General features: G+C 40.1%; 1 protein-coding gene and 1 long non-coding RNA gene across 5 annotated transcripts in view; one reads left to right on the top strand and one right to left on the bottom strand.

The window, feature by feature from the left end:
• Positions 1-548: 548 nt before the first annotated feature.
• The window catches only part of SPARCL1 (SPARC like 1), a 42769-nt gene continuing 21880 nt past the window's right edge, over positions 549-21437 (bottom strand). For all 4 annotated transcript variants that reach the window (XM_046656642.1, XM_046656644.1, XM_046656645.1 and 1 more), the window contains 10 exons: positions 17834-17898; positions 14851-15027; positions 13469-14464; positions 12115-12187; positions 11076-11194; positions 10499-10619; positions 8852-8988; positions 6826-6974; positions 6078-6226; positions 549-999 (listed from right to left, as the gene is read on the bottom strand). In XM_046656642.1, coding sequence (XP_046512598.1) covers positions 971-999; positions 6078-6226; positions 6826-6974; positions 8852-8988; positions 10499-10619; positions 11076-11194; positions 12115-12187; positions 13469-14464; positions 14851-15027; positions 17834-17898 — 2015 coding nt within the window. In that variant the 3' untranslated portion in view covers positions 549-970. The remainder of the gene's footprint in view (positions 1000-6077; positions 6227-6825; positions 6975-8851; positions 8989-10498; positions 10620-11075; positions 11195-12114; positions 12188-13468; positions 14465-14850; positions 15028-17833; positions 17899-21437) is intronic.
• LOC124237204 (uncharacterized) overlaps positions 1253-21437 on the top strand; it is a 44255-nt gene continuing 24070 nt past the window's right edge. The window contains exon 1 of the long non-coding RNA XR_006887959.1: positions 1253-4668. This is a non-coding gene — a long non-coding RNA (uncharacterized LOC124237204). The remainder of the gene's footprint in view (positions 4669-21437) is intronic.

The following is a 21437-nucleotide window of genomic DNA, read 5'->3' as shown; positions in this document are numbered from 1 at the left end:
TTCTATATTTTTTCAATCTAGCTTTTACTGTATTGCTATTTACCAAAGAAGAGCTCAAATGAAGACATACATTTTCACTTACAACACATTTTCTTGCATCAATTTACAGTTGCAATATTTATCTCTGACTACATTGGATGTTAAGACACTTCAGGGATCTCTTTACGCTACCTTTATTCTAAGGACTTAAAATGCCTAGAAATTTTGCAGGGCCTTCCTCCACCCCGACACTCATGTGCAGTTGCACAAAAGTTAGAATTAGCTGTATCTGGCAGTGCACAATCATCCAGATTTTATAGCAAACTTGGTAAAGAGCACTTGAATTCAATTTTTTTTCTTTTTAAACTTACATGATGACAAAGGACACTCATGAGCAACTACCTTTTAACAACTGAATATTTGTTTCCTCTAGGAAGTGTCTCCCCTGACCACGTGCACGTTTTCTTTTTTTAAGTAGTAGGGTCTATGAAGCACAATTATAATTTGATATGAAGTATGAGCCCTGAGTTAGTCTTCCACGTAGAATTGTTTAAATAAATGACTGGAAATAAACTTGAATTAGCATTTGGATTTTTATTAGGATATTAAGATATCGAAAATCATACACATTAACAACAAAAGAGCATTATTTCATTTTCTTGAAGTACACGTGATATTACGGACAAAATGAATGTATTACTTTTTCAAGTTTTATAATTAGTAAGTATCTAATAAATGGATGCAGAAAGGATGAGTTAAACTCCTGTTCACAAATGTGTACAGAATTTTGCATACCTGACTTAATTTATTTCCAAAGTTAATATTAAATGTCTGGCGCATATACTGTTATCAAGCAATTACTCTCATTGTCTTCTTAGACATGCAAACGTTTTGCTAAATATAAATCTACAAATATCATGGCTGCATAGATTTCAGAAGTGGTCAGAGCAGAGGAGGATGCTGGGAAGTTTGAGTTCTTTCAAATCTTAATTCAAAACAGGAGATTTTCATCTATGTCTTCTGTAAAAAACAAAAACAAAACAAAATGCACTTTTAGAAAGTAGCAAGATTAGTAATATAAAGAAAAAAGTGTTAGAGCTGGGGATTAGAGAAGCCATCTAATATGACAGTATGATAGGCATTTTTTTTTTTTCTGTGAGGAAGATTGGCCCTGAGCTAACATCTGTTGGTAATCTTCCTCTTTTTTTTTTTTCTCCCCAAAGCCCCAGTATGTAGTTGTATATCCTAGTTATAAGTCATTTTAGTTCTTCTATGTGGGACGCCACCACTGCTTGGCTTGATGAGCCATATTAGGTCTGTGCCCAGGATCCAAACTGGTGAACCAGGGCCACAGAAGTGGAGTGCCTGAACTTAACCACCTGGCCAGGGGGCCAGTCCCAGTACGATAGTTCTTAACCCTGGTAGGGCATCAACATCACCCAAGAAGTTTTTAAGAATATGTATTTCGGGCCTCACCCCTGGCCTCCTGAATCGGAATCCCCAGGGGTGGGCCAATGGCATGTAGACATTTAGAAAGCTCTGCAGGTATGTCTGATATAGAGTTGAGAATCACTGATAGAAGAGGTTGAGGGGAGGCCCAGCGGAGAAGCGCCCAGTATACTAACCTATGAGGGTTGCTAAAATATGAGTAGACATAAACAGAAGTATGGTGCCAGTTTAAGTCCAGTTGCCAGTCAAGTGATTCTAAAGAACTTGTTGCCACACATGTGGAAGAAGACAGCATCCTCCGGCGGATGTGAGACCACGCTTCACCAGCGTGGCCCACCCTCACTCAAGAATTGTTGAATAAATATTTCAAGTAGATTAGTTAGAAGCATACTAAGCTACTCCCCTGTCTGGGACACGAGGCAATTTTCCTGCCCAGTGTAAGTCTTCCTCTTGCCCCAAGAGCGGGACAGATTATGGACTTTCATATCTTTCTTTTGAGCACTGGCTTCTTTTGTAAAATGGAGATAACAGTCTCATTATTTATAAATTTACTTATATTTGCACTTGTTCTTTTTGTCTTCCTTCTGTTGTTTGAATGAGAGATGTCCCTCCCGTGGACTTTAAGGCCAATCCTCCACCTGTGCGCAGGATCTCTTCTGACTTTGGGATTCTCCCTTATTTTCCTCTTTTTTTTCCTTACATCCTCAACTTTTCCTTTTTTCTGGGTCCTTTCCATTAGTGTTTAAATATGCTGCATATCCAGCCTCAAGAACAGTGCCTGGCATTATGTGGACCATCAGTAAAGATTTGTTGAGTGAATGAATGAAAGAAAGAAAGAATGAATGAATGAATGAATGAGTGCTCAAGGCTCTTTTATTCCCCCAAATGCTTCTCTCAACTCTATATCCCTCTCTAGCTCTTTCCTGCCTTCAAACATTCACTCCTTATCCTTTCTCATCTCCGGTTCTTTCTCAACTGATAGAATCTGGCTTCCATCACTACCATTCCACCAAACTCTTACCAAGGCCACCCAGGACATCCTTATTTCTACATCCAACCGATATTCTCAGTCTGTTATCATACTTGATGTCTCAGCAGCATTTGGCACTGTGATCGTGTCCTCATCTTTGAAACACCTCCTCATGGCACTGTCCTGTTTTCTTTCTTCCTTTCAGGAGACTTTTTATTCTCCTTAGTGAACTCTTTCTTTCTCCTCTATCCATCATCTAGATATTGTTGTACCTTGGTGTTTAACCTTAGGCCCTTTCTCATGTAGCTCAACACATTTTCCTTGGGGAATTAATTTCGTTCCCTGGTGTCAATTACTTTCTGTGTGCTCGTAATCTCCAAATGCATATTTCAATTCCCAAACTGTCTTGAAACGCAGACCCATATCTTCAACCATCAACTATACATTATCTTCCAAAGACTTCAAAATTCAACCTCTCCAAAATGGAATTTATCATCTCCCTCGAATCTACTTCTGTTCTCGTGTTTTCTGTCTCAGTGGAAGGTATCTCTGTTTATCCTGTCTGGCCTGAGCCAGGAACCCGGCCACTGTACTCACTCCTCTTTCTCTTGGTCTCTCAGCTGTCTGCTCCCTGCCTCCATATGTTCCTGTCAAACATTGTCTTATTATTTCTGCATGCTGTACATCTTGAATGTGTTTATATTCTTGAATATATCTTGAATACATTTATACTTTTTAATATATCTCGACTATGTTTGTTTTTCTTTTTCCCCAATATAACTAACGGCCCTAGTTCAAATTCTCATCAACTCTTGCCTGAATTTACCATAACATCCTCTCAAACATTCTCTGGCTTCCCCACACAATAACCAAAAGAATCATTCTTAAACACGAATCCAGTGAAATCACTCCGTTGTTTAAAACAGTTCGGTGATCCTCCAGTACTCTTAGGATAATGTCTTTAACTGGCTTAGTAGGACTTGCATGATCTGACTTGTTCACCCTATTAGTCTCACTTGGAAGGTTTTTCTAAAGATTAACGTGGATATATGTCAATGTAGGATAGCACTAAATAAATAAGGCTTTTCCATCTCTTAATCGGACCCCTACTTTACACGCAAGGAAAATGAGACTCGCTGAGGCTGAGTGGCATGCACTAATGCACATGGCTAGTTAATGATAGAGCTGGAATATTCAAGCACGTCTAGTTCAGACCAAAGGCAGGTAGAATTCAGGACAACACTGGCTAAAATTTATCTTGTCCTTCTGTGGATCTCTCAGCTCAGAGGGAAGGAAGGATATGCTTACAAAGAGAGATACATACTTTTTTGCTTTCCCTAGCTGCGTCCCAAAGTAGTAACTTGTTTACTTGTTCTGACAGAATGGTTAATATCTGCTTCATTGGCTTACTGTGTGATAATTCTTTCCCTTCTTCAAAATAATGTAATCACGGCCAAACCACAGGGAACAAACAAGATCATTAGGAGCTTTGTGAGTCAATGAACTTTAAGCCCTTCCTGCTGCTCCCAGACAAACCCCTAGCCAAGAACCTGAGTGAGCCTACATGCTGAAGAGCTTCCAGAAGTTTCAAAAGGAGCAGTGGAGCACAACTGGTTTCCTTGAATAAATGGCCTCTGTTCAAATTTGCTTTTTGATCACTCCTTAAAATCACGTGCCGTATAAAAGGGCATTCATAAATATGTCCCGTCCCAGCCTAGTGTTCCCCTATTGATAGTGGTGGAGTGGAGGGGGTGGGGAGCCGTACTTGGGTACATTTCGTCTTTTTAACATGGGAATTGGAAGAGACAGTTTTAGCCAATTTTAGGGATACATTTGAATTTATAAGTACTGTGTTTATCGCGTAGATGTTAGAAAGGAAATTGGCATTATTTGTATGAGTTTGGGTCTTAATAGCTTGTTAATTTCCTATTAATGTTAACAAGGTATAAACAGTCTGTGGTAGGCAGCCTCCAAGATGACCCAACCAACCCACATCCTGTAGTCTCCTCCCACACTGCAGCAGGGTTGGTCTGCGTGACAACAGAATATGGCAGAAGTAACAGTATGTCGCTTCCAAGATGAGGTTATAAAAGACACTGCAGCTGCAGTCTTGGGTTTTCTCTCTCTCTCTAATTCTCTCTTTCTCTGATCACTTGGGAGGAAACCAGATGCCATGTGGTAAACAGTCCTACAGAGAGGAGCACATAGTGAGGAACTGACGCCTTCTGACAACAGCCATGTGAGCGAGCTTAGAGCAGCTCCGAAGCCAGGTAAGCTACTGCCAGTTTCCTGAGCCTTGGGAACCGTGAGACAGAAATCAAGCTTCTAAGCTTTAGGGTAACCTGTTATGGAGTAATAGACAATTAATACATGGAACTAGGCGCTTACAAAAATATATGTTCTTTGCTCTTTACAGTTGAGCTTATTTCACGGAATAAAATTGTAGAGGAAAAGGACTTTTTCTGCTTACCTATTTATCAATAAATAACAATCCTCATACTCTCAGCTCTTCCTAATTTCAAGGCATTATACACTAGCATGAGGAGTATTTTTGAAGTGAAGCTCCCTTAAGTTCCCTTTTTGTGGGAAATTCTGACCTTTGGTGAACTTCCTTTTCCTCACTGCGTGGCTGCATATTCATCCTACAAGTGTGTTGTGAACATATGCACAGACCTCTGTCGCAGAGATTTGATGTTCACTGTTGATTTACATTTGCAAGCAGTTTTGATTGCTCATTTTCTGAACATCTTTCAAATCTTGCTTATTGAAAACATGCTTGCTCATAAAAATCAACTCTAACTTAGGAAAAGAAAAGGAAGTAGATTAAGACATAACCTAGTAAAACAAATGTCTAAATTTAAATTCCTCCACTTTAGGAATAAAGAAAGAACCCTCCGGGGCGGGCCCGGTAGCACAGTGGTTAAGTTCCCGCGCTCCGCTTTGGTGGCCCAGGGTTCCCTGGCACGGGTCCCCAGTGTGGACCTACACACTGCTTATCAAGTCATGCTGTGGCAGGCATCTCACATACTAAAAAAATACAGGACGACGGGCACAGATGTTAGCTTAGGGCTAATCTTCCTTAAAAAATAAAAAAAATAATTAAAAAAAAGAAAGAACCCTCCGATCTTTTTTTTTTTTTTGCCACTGCAGATGCAGTATTGGGTCACTTTTGGATTACAGGAATACTATCTGGACACAGCTTGTGATGTAAGACCCAATCTTTAGTGTGTTGGTAATGAATTCCAAGATTCTTCTTTCTCCCATTGATCGAATCAGGCTTGCTCTTCACATATGATTTTTACAAGTTTGGCCCTATATACACAGGTTAAGTAAGGACATAAAATCCTTCTTTCATTAGAAGGGTAGGTTTTTGAGATCTGGCACAACTCTCTGGATTCTCATTTTTGTCTTAGGCTTAGCCAACTGCCAGGGCCTCAATGCAGTTATCCCCTCAATATTCATCCTCGCTGCCCTTTGAAAATACAGCATCATAAAAGAAGTGAGAAATAACCTTGCAGTGACAGCACGTGCATGGACGGAGTCCTACCTGAGATGCTGCCACCTTACTGCTCTAGGTTTCAATTTAAGCACAGAGTAGGACTTCTCTATGCGGGCTGCAGGGCTTGGGGCTTGGCTGGACAAGAGGACATCCCTCTCCCTGGGATGATGATGAATTTACCTTCTTTAATTCCAAAGCAGTGGCCCCACTCCTTCAGGGTGATGTGCTTATCCTTGTTGGGGTCACACTCGTCAAAGAAGCGAGTTATGCAGTGTTCCATGGGCACCAGAGACGCTCGCAAAGGAGCAAGCTCGGAATGTGTCAAGACTCTGCAATGAAATAAATGGCAGCTTATTAACTGAGTAGTCTGTGTATGAAAGTTAACTCTTAGGAGTACCAAGGGCACTTTTCTTCCATGAGGTTGCCAAGTACATCAAGTAAATAGTACACTCATGAAAACCTGCAAATGAAATAAACTGTTTATGGGTGAAATAGATAGCTTTTGGAATGTCAATTCACAAGTTTTCCTTCTTCCCTGGGAACTATCCTCCCTCCACCTTAGATTTATCGGGGTGCACCCCAGCAATCATGTTTGTACAACCTGGCTTTTACCCACCCACCATGCCTGATCGTTCCAGGTATGTAGTTGCAGGTACTTGATCCAAGTTGGACCAGTCAGGTTATCTTGGGAATTTAGGATAAAGAGTTGAAGGAGTCTCTTTGGGAGGCTGGACCCTCACACATAAATGTGGAAGCTGCGGTGTGGCCATATTCTGTTATTTTCAAAGCAGTTTTATGTTTAGATACCTAACCACATTTATTTGGCCTTTCAGTGTTCTAAGATGGAACTGGGAAATTATTTTGGTATAAATAACTAGACATTCTATCAGGGAGATGACCTAGTAATTGGGAGGTAAAGAGGTTTTACCTGTCCATAGGATGCTGGTCAAGTTCACTAAACTGCCAGTGCACAGGATACACATACATGTGGTAGTTTTTCTTAAAGTCCCTTAAGAGAAGGTCAATGGAATGGTCCCCAGCCAAGAGTCTCTTTTCATCCAGGTAAATTTTCTTGACCTGGGATTAGGAAGGGAGAAGAATATCAGAGAATCAGACAAGTGCAATGGAATGATCACTTGCTAAACTTTACTTGAAGAGGAACAGTAACATGATAGGAAAACAAGCCCAGGCCATCATGTGAGACCAAATTAAGGGCCTTCTAACCAATACTAGAGCCATTCTTATTCCTACATAGAATAACAACTAAAATTTTTTAAAAACTCTGTGGTTTTCAGGAGAAATTTGTCTTTTTTGATCTTTTCTTTTAATCAAGTAATGTCCATTGCATTCCTTAAAACTATGAGAAGGTGCTAATGCATAGGGGTGAACTGACCTAGGTAAACTTGTTGACTAGTTAGTGAAAAGTTCTGCTCTCCCCCATTGGTATAATCCATCTTAATCCTCTATATATTTCTACCCAGTGCCTGCTCAGTCTCAGTTTAGCCCTGGTGTGACACTGTTTGGCAACCCCTATTGAATTTTCTCCGTTTTGTGTCTAATGCTCTCAAGGATCTCTGTGACAATGTATTAAAGAGAGAGGATAGAAATTATTTTTGGGCAGTGTATAGAAATTCTCAGTTTTTGACGTGACCTGTTACTTCACGGAGTAACTGAAGGAATCAGAACAAAACTTCTACCCGTTCCCATGACCACATCTACCAACTTCCCTCTTTGTTACCGTGGATGAACTTCCTGTGCTCCTGATCTAAGCCCAACCCCTCGCTGGTGCTCAGGAGCCCACCCCTTCTCATCTACTCAAGAATACCCTATGGCAGCTGGGCACCTTTCCTTTACTGGGTTATTTCCAGAAGCATACAAACATGCTCTACCATCTTCCATTGGTGGATGGCACTCTTGAACTCACATTCCCCTCCAGCTACCACCTCATTTCACTTTTCTCCTTTACAGGAAAGTGTCCTGAGAATATCATCTATACTTGCTGATTCCACATTCTTCCTCTTATTCTCTTTGAACCTGTCCACTTGGGCTTTTCTCCTCCCTACTCTGCAGAAACAGCTCCTGTCAAGGTCAACTACGACTGCCACATGCCACATAAGTGACAAATTCTCAGTCCTTATCTTATGACCTGTAAACAGCATTTGACACAGTTAATCCACATCCTTCTTGTTTTATTTTGTCTTCATAGCACATTTCATCCCACCTGATATATCTTACACATGTATTTGCATATATGTTCATATTTGCATACATGCATATATAAAAATATGTACACATTTACATATATATCGACATATATCTACATATCTCTCTCTATATATACACTTATTTGTTCATAGTATGTCTCCTTGCCTAGAATGTAAGCCCATGAAGGCAGAGATTTTGGTTTGGTTCATTGCTGTATCTCCAGCATGTAAATCAATTCCAGGCACCCAGGATACACTCAATAACTATCTGATGAATGAATTGTCCCTGGGAACTTCCAGAATCGGTATTCTGCACCTTTTAATCTTAATACATTACTGACATTCTGAGTAATGGATTTCCCGTATATCATAAATCCATATCTGGCCTATGAGGGCAAAAAAGATGTTTAGATTTAAATGATATGTCTGGGCCTAAATATACAAATGCTGAGTATGGCTCACTTTGCTCAGCCAGAGCTTGCTCTTGCTACGAGTTAAACAGCACTGCTCAAGCCACTGTCCTTCACGTAGGAATGGGGTGGTTTGGCTGTATCCCAAACCTACCTTGTGGCACGAACAGTGGCCACGACTATTCTATTAATCCATATGTGCTAACTAGGTATAGGGAGGCAAAGTGGGCTTTTGCCAACATGCAGGCAGAGGTAGCCACCCTTTGTGCCCCCCACAAACACCTTTTTGCCTCAGGCCCTGCAGACAGACACGTACATAGCTGACCAGTGGGTAACTTACTTTATTTCTCTGCTTCTCATTTAGATATCCAGCGTGCTCTGGGTTAGGCTCATAAAGCTGCATGAGGATATTCTTGAGCCAGTCCCTCATCCTTAGAGGAAATTGAATTACTTCGAAGTCCGTACAAGCAGGAATAGCTGTTGCAAGTAGAAAATAAATCTATTTTAATCTTTGGATCTTAACTCCTGTCCTACGACAAGTCCTCATAACAGGAAGCTTAACCACTTCCGGTGACTGCCAGCTTCCTCACTGCCCCACCATCCCAGCAGTGGTCGTTAACCCTGGCAACACAACAGAATTGTCCGGCATGTTTCAAAACATACTACATGCCACCTTCCATTCAAAAAAATTCTGACTGGATTGGTCTAGGGTGGAGCCTGGGCATCAGGATTAAAAGTCCCAAAAGTAATTTGGATGTGCAGTCAGGGCCGAGAACCACTGCTCTGGAGTCAGAGAGTTGGAATTTAGAAGCAGAGGACACAAGACCTATTTATTAGGGGAAAAGAGGAAAAAGGTAGATGTTAGCTTATACTGTGGTAACAAATAATGTTCAATCTCAGTGGGTTAAAGGCACAAAAGTCTATTTCTTTTTTTTCAGTTTTATTGAGATAACAATTGACATACAACACTGTGTAAGTTTAAGGTGTGCAGCATAATGACTTGACACACACATATTGTGAAATGATTACCACAATCAGTTTAGTTAACATCTGTCACCTCATATAGTTACAAGAAAATTGTTTTTTCCTTGTGATGAGAACTCTTGGGATCTACTCCCTAAGCAACTTTCTGATATACTATACAGCAGTGTTAATTCTAGTCCTCAGGTTGTACATTGCATCCTAAGTTTATTTCTTGATCCTGCTACAAGTCAAATACAAGTTGGAAGGAGGGCTCTCTGGGGCTTGGGATGATGGAGACTCCGAATGATGGAGACTCCGCCATCTCAACACAAGGTGAAGGGAGCATGAAGAACCACACACCAGCTCTTAAATGCTTCTGCCTGGAACTCACATGGATGATTTTTGCTTGCATTTCATTGGACACAGTAACTCACAGGGATACATCTAACATCAAGGGAGCTGAGAAGTTGAATCCTCTCACTTGTTCGGGAGGAGAGGAGAACCAGAAATATGAGTGAGCACTGCTACGTGGTGCACGTTAAAAAACCACTTAGGGACGAGACGATCCAAACACAATGGAGAGGATCCTGGGGAAGGAAGACAATTTTAAAAAAAACTTCTGGAAGAATATATTGTCATAAAACTGCTTGGCAGAGGCTTAACTGAACTTGGGAAGAGGACAAATAATTTAGCAAAATTCCAATGATTCATCTCAATTATTGAGTGGATAACATTATCATAGTGGTTCTGAACCCTGGCTGCACACTAGAATTGTCTAGGTTACTATAAAAACAAGTGAAACAACAATACCATGGTTCCAATCCAGTCTAATTAAGTCAGAATCTCGTATGATTAAAGCCTGGGCATTCTTATTTTCTTTGTCTCCCCAGTCGATTTTAATGTGCAGCCTGGGTTCAGAACTACATTAGCTTTTTCCTGTTTGCATATATGAGTAAGTAAATATATTCTTCAGATATGCACAGATTCACCCAAAACCCTCTCAGCGACAGTGCTGGAATCTTACATTTGCAGGCACCGAAATAATCCAGCTGCAGTTGGTGGCCCTTTTTGGTCCCCTCCAGTCTGCACTTAGTAGCAAACAGATGACAGGAGCTGGCGTAGGTGTGATTGTCAGTGCCGCAAACCTAGGAAAGACAAGCATGAGCAAAAGCTCATGTTTCCAAATGTTCATTGGGAAAGCACTCTGCTCCTTAAAGCTCAGGGTGTTTGATAAACTGCGCTGTGCCACAGACCTTGTCAGGTAGGTGAGGCTATTTAAATCATTACTATCCCACGCAGCACAAAGAGTCAACCAAATCATAGCAATGGTCATGACAATTTAGCTCCAGATAAGTTCAATAGCACGAAAAATGCAGATGCTCCAAGGACAGAATGAGTTTTAAAGTGAGTTCAATGCCATTACTACCATTTTAGGGCACCATTCTTTGATTTTACTGGCATTTGTTCCTACTCAATATTTCTTCAAATATTAAATAACATGGGCACTTATCTCTTTTTTTAACAAGAAATTTCAATCGCAAACTTGTCTCATTCAAATCACTATTTGGTGCTCCTTAGAGACTATTTTGTAGAATACGTACTTGGTCAAGGAGTTTTGAAGGCGGACAAGTCACTGGATCTTGGCAAACACAGTGCGGTTTTCCCTGTCGGTCAGCCTTACAGATGTGTCCTCTTTTACACTGGAAGTTCAGGCAAGAATCTAAGAGAAAAGTTTGGACAGGAAACATGGACAAAATGAAATTGAGTATGTAAACTCAAATCCATCCTGACAATTAGCTCCATTTTCACTAATAAGAGAAAATTTCTGAAAATCTTAGAAATCATTTTAATGGACATGTTAATTTTTAGCTGGGACCCTCTGGCATCAGAATATTTTACACAATAGTCTACATTTTCTGCATAGTTTGGATTGGATATTTAACAAAAACAAATAACTCTTCTTGGCCCGCCTGCAATTGTCATAGTCCAAAGTCTATAGTGCAATTATGTGCAAGTTGGTCAGAAGTTAAATAAGTCATGAGAATTTTATCGTGTTGAAATTCAAAATGTTTGTGATTGGAGCATGTGCTTGGGAATTAGGTCTTAAATTAAATGTGGGCAAGCCAGTCTGGATGGCCTAGTGGTTAAAGTTCAGCATGCTCTACTTCAGTGGCCTGGGTTTGGTTCCTGGGCATGGAACCACATCACTCATCTGTCAGTAGCCATGCTGTGGCAGTGTCCCACATAGAAGAACTAGAGGGACTTACAACTAGAATGTACAACTATGTACCGGGGCTTTGGGGAGGGAAAAGAAAAGGTAAACATGGGATCTAAATTCACTAGTAAGTTATGGATAAGACAAAATTAATTCTTCTGCTCGGAAGCAAAAGGATTCAGAGAAAAAGAATTCTATCAATATTTCAATAGAACTTCCAGTTTGTAAACACATTTACCCATAGTTGTATATCAAATGTGCGCAAGAGAATGTCAACAATTTATGGGAACATTTCTTTGGGGAGGATTGGGGAGAGGAAAAATTCTGTGCAGTGGTCACAAATGAAGGGATGGGGACAGCCCAAGGTGGCCAATTCCTTCTCCTCTTTGATGTTGTCACAAACAGCTTGCTTAGCCTGTACTCACCAACACCATGCACCCTCATGTTGCCTTCACTTGAACTTTCATCTTCGATCGGTGAGCTCTCTGCTTTCTTGGCCTTTATAACAACAAGAGCAGAAGTTGAAGTCCAGTTAGAGAAAAGCTGTTACATAATTTCTATTTCCTATGTATACCTTCACAGAACTTTTCATACCCAAATCATTTCAGATCTCAAAGAGAGACACCAGCCACACTGTGAAAACAGACAGTAACCCTTTGAGAACAGGAGTCATTTTGTAACTTCATCAACTGGATTCGGTGCTTTATCTCAGGGGGTTACTCAGTAAAACGTCAGCAGCAGACTTGGACCCTCCTCTCTGGATTTGGGAAGACAGTGGAAATGTGGTGTCATCATGCAGTTCTGTAGTGAAGATGTGGTTACATCAGTAATCTCTATGGAGCTGTTGGTAAAGGTTGCTAAAGTGTAAGAAAACTCCTACCTTAGAATAGCAACAGAATTCTCTGTCATCGAGGTTTCTCTTGACTTTGACCACCGAAAGCTGTGTCAAGTCCTCCTGGTGGCTGACCGCCAGGTTTTGCATGAAAGCTCCAAATGATTAAATAGCCAAATAACAATATGCTTCTCCCCCACTCCCACCCGCTGTAGTTTCCCGATGATCATTTTGGTGTGTGTTTGGTTAATAAAGTTGTAGCTGAAGCCTTTGTTCTTAATTTTTGTAGCTAAATCAACAAACATTGCTGAATCTTTTATTATGTTAGAGGCCTTTTGTAGACATTGTGATTCACCTTGAATGTGACATGGCACCTGCTGTCGAGGCATTTGTGCAGCAGTTGTCAGTGTCTCGCATCCCTCATATCTGTCAGAATTTACCATTCTAGTTAGCTCTAGGGACGTTCAACTGCCAACATCTGCATCTCTGTGCCTGGAAAACCATGGAAATCTATCTGGCCTGCTCAAATGACAGACTGGAAGTATTGGGGAATTAACATCCCACCTAGAAATTCTTCACCTGTATAAATGCCTCAGCTCTCTTACACTCCAAATGGGATAGTCAGAGGAATGTGGTTTTAATGATTGATGTACCTTTGATTAACTTCCTTTCCTTCCCTGTATCACTTCTCCACTCCTCTTTGTTCCCTGAACTTCTCAAATAAACTGCGCTAAAACCCAGGGTCTGCGTCCAGGAAAACTCAAATAAAACAGGCATTTTCAGCCTAATGATGAGGATGCAAAGGAAAATAAACAATTGTAATATATTCTAGTAATGTACTGATAGAGATAAGCACAGGAGGCTGTGAGAGCACAGAGAAAGGTCATGGCTGTTCCTCCATACAGCTAACTGCCTTATTGGACAAGCATCATTGTCAATAATCTCACCTCTTGGTGTTCTCCAGGTTCATTGGTGTCTACATTCTCATTCTCAAGTGCTCTTTCCCTTTCCTCCTCATATCGGACGTGATAGCTAATGGATTGAGCTCTTTCAGCCTCCAGGAAGTCCTCGCTTGGGATGAAGTAGTCGTCACTTGCATCGTGTCTGGGGCCATCATCACCATCATCATCAGCCCCATGCTTTCTGGCTATGGTGTTACCATCAGCAGTAGGATCTACGAGCAAAGCCTCGGAAACAGTCTTTTTATCCATCTCCTCATGGTTGCTGATAAATTCAAGGCCAGGTTTTCCCTCTTGGCCCTGCTGTTCAGTATCTTGATTGTGCTTATTAATTTTTGATGCAGTTTCTTCTTCCACTTCTGCTTTGGAGTCATTCTGTTCTTGTTCTTGGTTACTCTGCTCCAGTTCATCTTTCTGCATCTTGCTTTGCTGAGTTGGTTGGTTGGACTCTTCCAAAATATCATCAGATTGGGTGTTCTCCCCTTCCTGCTTGCTGTCAGCATGCTCCTTGGGAAGTTCTCTCTCTCCTTCTTGGTTGTCATCGTAGGTAGCAACTTCACCTGGCTCTTGTTCCTCTTCCTCTTCTCCATCGGCAGTATTTGGATCCTGCTCTTGGTTTCCTGGATCACTTAGGTCTTGGCTATGTTCACTGCTCCTGTTTAATTGAGGATAAGAAGTATTTACAGGCTGTTCTTGGTTTTCCTCTGTCATTGTGATGCTTTCCTGTTGGTTAGAGTCTGCAGTGGAACTAACTTCAGGAGCAAGGAAGTCAACGTTCTCTGGGAGTTTTTTCTTTTGAGGCTCACTTATATCTTCTTTTAGATCCAATGTATCTTTAGATGGTGAATTCTCTAAATTCTCACTTAAGTCACTTTCACTTTCTTCTTGATCCTGTAATCCCAGCTCTTGGCTATAACTCTGGTCCTGATCTGCTGACTGGTCATAGTTTTCCTCCTTTGACTTTAATATTGAAGATTTTTCAGCCTTAAAAGAAACAAAGTTTATTCTTGAAACGAATGATAATGTAATATCAACATCGTATTTACAGTCCATAAGCCAACATCTAATATTTATTATTCTTTTTCTTACATGATATCATGTAAACTTATTTATGATGTTCTTCACCTTCTATAGCTACAAGTTTTACCTGAATTTGAATTTTATGAAATAAAACAATTATATAGCACCTTAGCCAAAGTAGTGAAACTCATTAGTTCTCACAATTCTTCTAGTGATTAGAATTTTGAAGTGATCATCATCTTTAAAAAAATTAAACAGAGATGAGAATGAGGTAATATCTGTGACCATGCTTTGAGATTGAGACCTTTGGAGAATTAAAAATTATATTAGCACAACTAGGCTACTTTTACCCCATGGTTTGGATGGTCTTCTGTGGATGCTGCAGTTTCCTTTTCATTTTCTGAATCTTCAACCCTGAAAATGGAGACTGTAGTGTCATCAGGTGTTACCAATGATTCAGCCTGTTGTACGGAACTCAAGGGATCAGCGGTTGGCTGGGAATGATCAGATAGGAATCTTACGTTTGCCTGAAAAAATTAAACAATGGTTTGTATTATTCATGTCCAGATGTTAATGTTTAAATTTCTAGCTACTCTTTTATTGTCATGATTAATAGTTGCAATATAATTCATTTATAACATCAATTGAAAATATTTTCTAGGATTCTTAAGGATACAAACAAATGTATAGAACATAATCTTAAGGGAAAACAGAATCCCAATCAAGGTTAAGAAAAAGTTATATATATGCAGAAACTGGATGAAAATAGAGCAACCTTTGATTTTTGGAATTATTTTTCTGTGTTTTTCAAACTTTTACAAAGCATTCATGCTTTATAATTTTGAAAAGTGTTGTTTAGCAGAAAGTTGAAGTTAAATTAAACTAACCACAGGATATAGCATTGTATGTTTTCTTAAAGTTAACTTTTAAGTACTCACTGATAATTAGCAGAAAAGGTTGTAAACCTTTTAATTAATATTTGTTTACTTTCTTAACACTATCAGCCTTACATCCATCAAGAAGTCTTTTAATAAAAAACAATTTAATCTAGAACTAATTAAAAAACTGTGTGAATAAAGGGCACCGTGTGAAGTAGGGAAGAGCGGCTGTGGAGTATTATTTCCACTAGAGGGATGGCTCTGTCTCTTTCTGGGAAGACAGCAGGCGTAGATGAAGAGCTGAGCAGTGAGACATAACGGAGAAGTTGAACAACTGTACTTCGAGATAAGAGACCTTCCCTTCAAGTCTTGACTCTGCTATTTATTATCTAACTGTGGTGTGACAAATTGTTAATCTCCACTCTGTCATCTCTCAAGGCAAAGTGAGCAGAGATATCAAGATAAGGTCATGTACATAAAATATTTTGTGAATTTTAGGGAGTTACCCAAGTGAAAAATTACTATTGCTGGTAGTAATAGCATACAGTGGTAAGAAGATGAACTGTCTGGCATCTTAGGCATATATCACCATAGATCTTCCTCTGAGAGATGCTGTGGGCACCCACATGTCAGACAGATCCAGGTATAAGTAAAACTCAGATTCTACTTGGATTGACTCATCTTTACTCCATTAACAGGTCCTGTAGTGCTGATTGTGTAATATAAAGAAAGCCATGGATTATAGGATTTATTTTAGATTTGGTTTGCTCTCTTGCTTATTACCTGCTAAAAGGAGTAATAATATTTGAAAATGTTTCCAAAGAAACCATTTTTAAGCGGGAAAAGGAGAAAGAATGATGACCAGTTTGGCAAGTTGCCAGTGGGGGCATCATGGAAGGCAAGAGATGGAGGGGATTTTAGATTTTATAGTGGAGAACTCCTCCCCCTCTCTGCTCCCTTCCTCTTCATTCCCCCTGCCCCAAATGGAAGAAATGCACAAAAAACATGGCAGCTTATCTTCTTTCAGAAATTTTCTGAAAATGAAATTCTGTTTTATCATCATGCCCCCATCTGTATTTATAAGAACGTACCTTGTGGAAATCTGTGTGGAATCTCCTAACCACACAGAATCCACTGACTTCTGGAGAATTCAGGTAGGGGGGGAAAGTGATACAAGATTTTTAACAGATAAATCCTATGTGAAGAGTTTTAGCTTTTCAGCACTTGACTGTGTCAGTATGATAAGAAACTGTCCTAAAAAGGAAACATCTGGAATGTGTCTGTATGCAGGTGTGTCATTCAAACATTTGATGCTAAGACACTTTGCTGCCTATTTACGTGGCGGCAACAGCTGCAAAGGCAAAACACAGTAGAAAACAGCGGTTCTGTGGGAGCTCCTCTCTGTGCTGAACATGCTTTATCCCACTTTCGTAATTTCTGAGGAGAATGTATAATTTCAGCTGGAGTAGCTCCACGCTACTTAAGCATGGTTCTTTGAGGTGATCATAAATTTTGTTTTCCAGGAACTGCTTGGCTTGGATGGCATGGCATTTGTGTTTGCTGACATATCTGTCACCCAGAAGCTAGACACCAGCTATCCAAAAGGCAAGGACAGAATCTTTGACACAGAGAGGGAGGCAGAGAAGGGACAAGAGATAAATTGCTTGGTCTATTTAAAGGAGACTGATTCTTCTATGTGGTGAGAAAGGAAAAATGGCACAAATCCTTTAGTTTGATTAAGGATGATGTGGATCGTTTGGGGGGAACATCCAAATGATGCTGCAAGCCCTGGGTCCATTTTCTTTTTTTAACTTTCAGGTTATTTTGAAGCTGCTGACATGATCTCAGATGATCTGATTTGTATATGGCTGATTTATTGCTGTGTGAATGGTGAGGCCAATATATCTGACCATGAAGCAAAGAATGTTCTAGTCCTGTCTGCTTTCAGTATGTTTGCTTGGATAGACCCCCACGGATGAGCTAGGAGCCAACTTATGATTACCATACCATTTTCTGCCCCCAACCCACAGGTTCCTGTTTTTATTATAGACTTGGAATTTCTCAACCAGTGTGTATTTGATCTTGAAGAAAACGCTGCTGGAGAGTGTGGGTATGCACTCCAAGATTTTTTATACTAATTTCTTAGATGAGCTTCTACAGGAGAAGTTCTTTTCAGTATTTGGGCATATTTCTTGGCTAATAAACTGGTAATCAACACTTTCAGCTGCATATTTATTGCAAGTGTAGAACTCGATAGTTCTGAAAGAAATATTTTTTTAAAAAGTAGCATCTCAATTTTTCTAGTCATCCATTCCCTGCTTGGGCAAAAAATATTGTGATTAAAATAAAAAAGAGAATTTCAAACCACTATATAAGAACATTTTCTTTTAAATGGAGGATTTCTAAACTAACCGTCAGGAGGGAGAGATGTAATAACAGAAGAGAAGGTACTTACCGGGATTGCTGCAGTGGTTCCCAAAATGTATAGGAAAAAAAGCACCGTCTTCATGCTTTCTAGATCTGTGAACCAAGAAGATAATTAGCAGCGGTGGATAAAAGTTTCCTTATAAAAGATTAAAAGATAATTTTCTTAGCAAATATTGAGCTTGATACTCTGTATTTAAAGGCGATTGTTGTCTTTGTCGACTAGCATGTCTGAAAAGACAGATTAATGACAGTTTTGACCCAGTTGTGTCCCTGTGAGAATGACTCCTTGACTTTTTGGCCCAGCTGTGTTCAGCAGAACCTCTCTCTGTTTACGACTGTGCTTCCTTGAATAAAGGTTCTATGAAGATCTTGGGTCTTAAGATTTGTGAGTGTTCACAGTGAAGGTAAAAGGCACCAGGTGAAGTAATGTGGCATTTAGATGAATTGTCTCTTTGGTGCGGAGAAACATAAATGTAGTGAAGATTTTTAGGAATGAGACATTGCACTCCCTTCAGGGGCCACCAAGTTCATCTAATTTAGAGGTTTCACATCAGTAGTCTGTGAGCTGGCGGTGGTCTGCAGGTGGGTTTGACTTGGTCAGCACTGTGTATACACCTTGGAAATTGCCTCTGCACCATGCATTTTCTGTGCCCATATTCTTTTTTTTCCTAGTTTGTTTGTTTTGGTCTTTGTTTTACACGGGCTGAGGCAGGAACGTAGCAGTTTTGATGGGGCACCCGAAATGTCACTGTCAGATTTTTTCTTTTGGGGAGACATGTTTTTCTAGAGAAGTTCTTCCTATCTCCTACCTTGGAGAGGGGAGTATAAGCCTGGCTGCTAGCATTCTGTGAGAGGAATGAGTGAAGGGACGGGAGATCTCCCAGTGCATACACTGACCTTCCCTTCGTCCCCAGCTTTCTGGACGGTGCCACATCCCACCCTCCACGGTGCCTATCTCGAGCCAGGGCCCCAGAACAACCTTGTCTTTCCTGTTGGGTGAAATGGGAAGTCCTCTGGCTGTGCAGGCATGAGGAAGGTTTATCTGTTTATCTGATAGGCTTTCAACCAGTCCTCCTGATTTCAGCTTCTGCCCTCACCTAGCCTTCCAAATTAGCTGGGGCCTCCAATGCTTGAACTTTTCCGGGTTCTGCAGTGGGAATTGACTTCTTCATCTCTGGCACCCTTCTCTGAAAACCCTTCGGTTTCAGCCTTCCCTGTTCTTCCAACTGCTTTCCACCTCCTAAAAATTTGCTGATATCTTTTATCTTCTTTTTGTCCCTTTGTCGTTGTGTGTTTATATTGTTATTTTTCTTTTCCTATCATTATACTGGAATTTTAGCAGGGAGTGGCAATATATGCATATGTTTCATCTACCCCGCTTAATCAACAAATGATTTCCGTTTCTTCATCTGATTTATATTCCCTTTATTTATTAGTAATATTATTATTATTATTCAGGACACATAGAAACTACCGTGGGTCTTTTGTTCTAATTCCATTCGCAAATAAAGGTTTTATTGAAGAAAAGGAGGCTATAGATGCTAGCACAGACTTTCTTATCATGTTAGAAACAAATAAGAACACATTCTCGCCTTTATCACTATTCCAACCCTGCAGGGTGGGACCTGGACTGGGGAACAGTGTGTTGGAAGGATGGAGAGTAAAGCTGCACGGAGAAAGTGATTTGGGATTGAGCATGGGGGAAAAACTCAAATCATTTATGACCTTATATAACCATAAATAATCTAATCTATTCTAGTTTTAATGAAAATACCATGTACTCAGCTTGGAGAATTAAGTTTAATTCCTCTAAGGGACCCCTCTGAAAATGACTATATATAACTTACGTAGAAATGCAGAGTACCTACAGTGGAATGTGTGTTACATCATCTATATCCTTAAATGAACTTTGTTTAGAACTAGCAATGGTGTAGAACAGATACTGGAAGTTGGTATTATCAAGCGCCTCGAGTTTACCGAACAGATTTACAGATAGAATGTCATCTTATTTGACCTTTGCAACAACCGCATGACGTGGCAGATGAAGAGCAGGCCTAGAAGGGCTCTGACAGACGTGCTCGAGGTCACAGAGCTGTTCACATGGGGACCTGGGCTTGAACCCAGCTTCCCTGGCTCCTGCTCCGGTGCTGTCCCGGATCTTTTGCAAACAAAGATCTCATTTACCTCTTACACAAAGAAGTAGGGAAGAAGAAAAAATCCCCCAAAACCAGTACTGGGAAAAATTCAGAATTCACTTTGGGCTTTTAAATAAAGGCTCCAAACATTTTAAGGTTTAACCTATTGCCTACATGGCTGATACATTTTTCTGTGTTGGGGTGAAAAAGGCGTAGAAGGTCGGTTGGGTTATTTGATATCAAAAGTCCCTCTCAATAATGCTTTTTATAGTCTAAACAAGGCAAAAGCATAGAAATTCAATTTCCCTTGACAAATAAAAATGGCAAGTAATAGGATATATTGGAGTATATGAGGAAGCCATTTTATGTAAACCTTATTCGGCCTGACCTTGCCTTTCCTAAAGGGCCTGACCGAGGCTGTTGAGCATGCATTGTATATCTGCTTTAGAGATTCCCTATGTCAAGAACAAAGGCCCTAGAGATAAAGGTGCAACTTCCCTCCCCCTCCCAACGTTGGCATTCCTTAAGGATTAAGCATCTTTCCTTAGGCTGGGAACTGATTGCTGCGCCACCTGTGACCGCCCAGCTCGAGACAATAGACTTGCCTCCTGCTATGCCCTCCGAGAAAGCAGACCCACTACCTGCTGTGTCCATCAAGTGCTGTGCCAACAGGGCAATCTTGTGACTATTGTGGGAGGGACATTTCAATCATATGTGAAACGTCCTGTATGGGGGTATATAACCACTCTGTGCACCCCACTTCTTCAGTGCCCTTTCTTCCTTCAGGAAGAAAGGCCCCAGGCCATGGTCCTCAGATTTTAGCTCAGACTAAACTCACCCAAATTTTCATTTATAGATTGGTTATGGATTATTTTCATCAACACCCTTGAATGAAGAACATGTTTAAATAAAAACATACAGCCCTGCCACCATCTCTAACACTTCTAGAATGAAAAAAACATTAAATTGTTAGGAGAGCTGGATATCGGCTCCAGCACTGTCCTTGATGGGCCAAGAGACCTTGGGCAAGTCACTTACCCTTTCTTAGATACATTTTTCTTCAGTGATAGACAATGAAGAGGTTGACCTAGAGATCCTCCTGCTCTAACATTTTATAATTCTAAAATTGGAAATAATTCTATGACTCCCATGAACCAGAAACTGCTGCTTTTTTCCTTAAAACTACTAAAAATATATTCTGCAATTTTATTGTATCAAACAAAAATGTTTTATATATGATATTTTATACTTTGGGAAAATAAGTAGAATCTATTTTCTATCTCTATTATTGATGATAATTTAAAATATTTTATTCTCTTAATGAGCGCTCATTGTGAAGAGTCATTGAAAAATGCAGTCTCCTTCCTGTATATTTCAGAATTTAACATTCATTCATTCATTCCACCAGGATTTATTAGATTTATGGAACTATAGTCATTCATATTTTAGATCAGCATATTATTACTATTCTGCTGTTTTGGAAAACTATAAAAATAC

The sequence above is a fragment of the Equus quagga genome, chromosome 3, assembly GCF_021613505.1.
Source record: "Equus quagga isolate Etosha38 chromosome 3, UCLA_HA_Equagga_1.0, whole genome shotgun sequence".
NCBI lineage: Eukaryota > Metazoa > Chordata > Mammalia > Perissodactyla > Equidae > Equus > Equus quagga.
The sequence above is the reverse complement of the archived record's forward strand: the minus strand, read 5'-3'. Positions and strand labels throughout refer to the sequence as shown.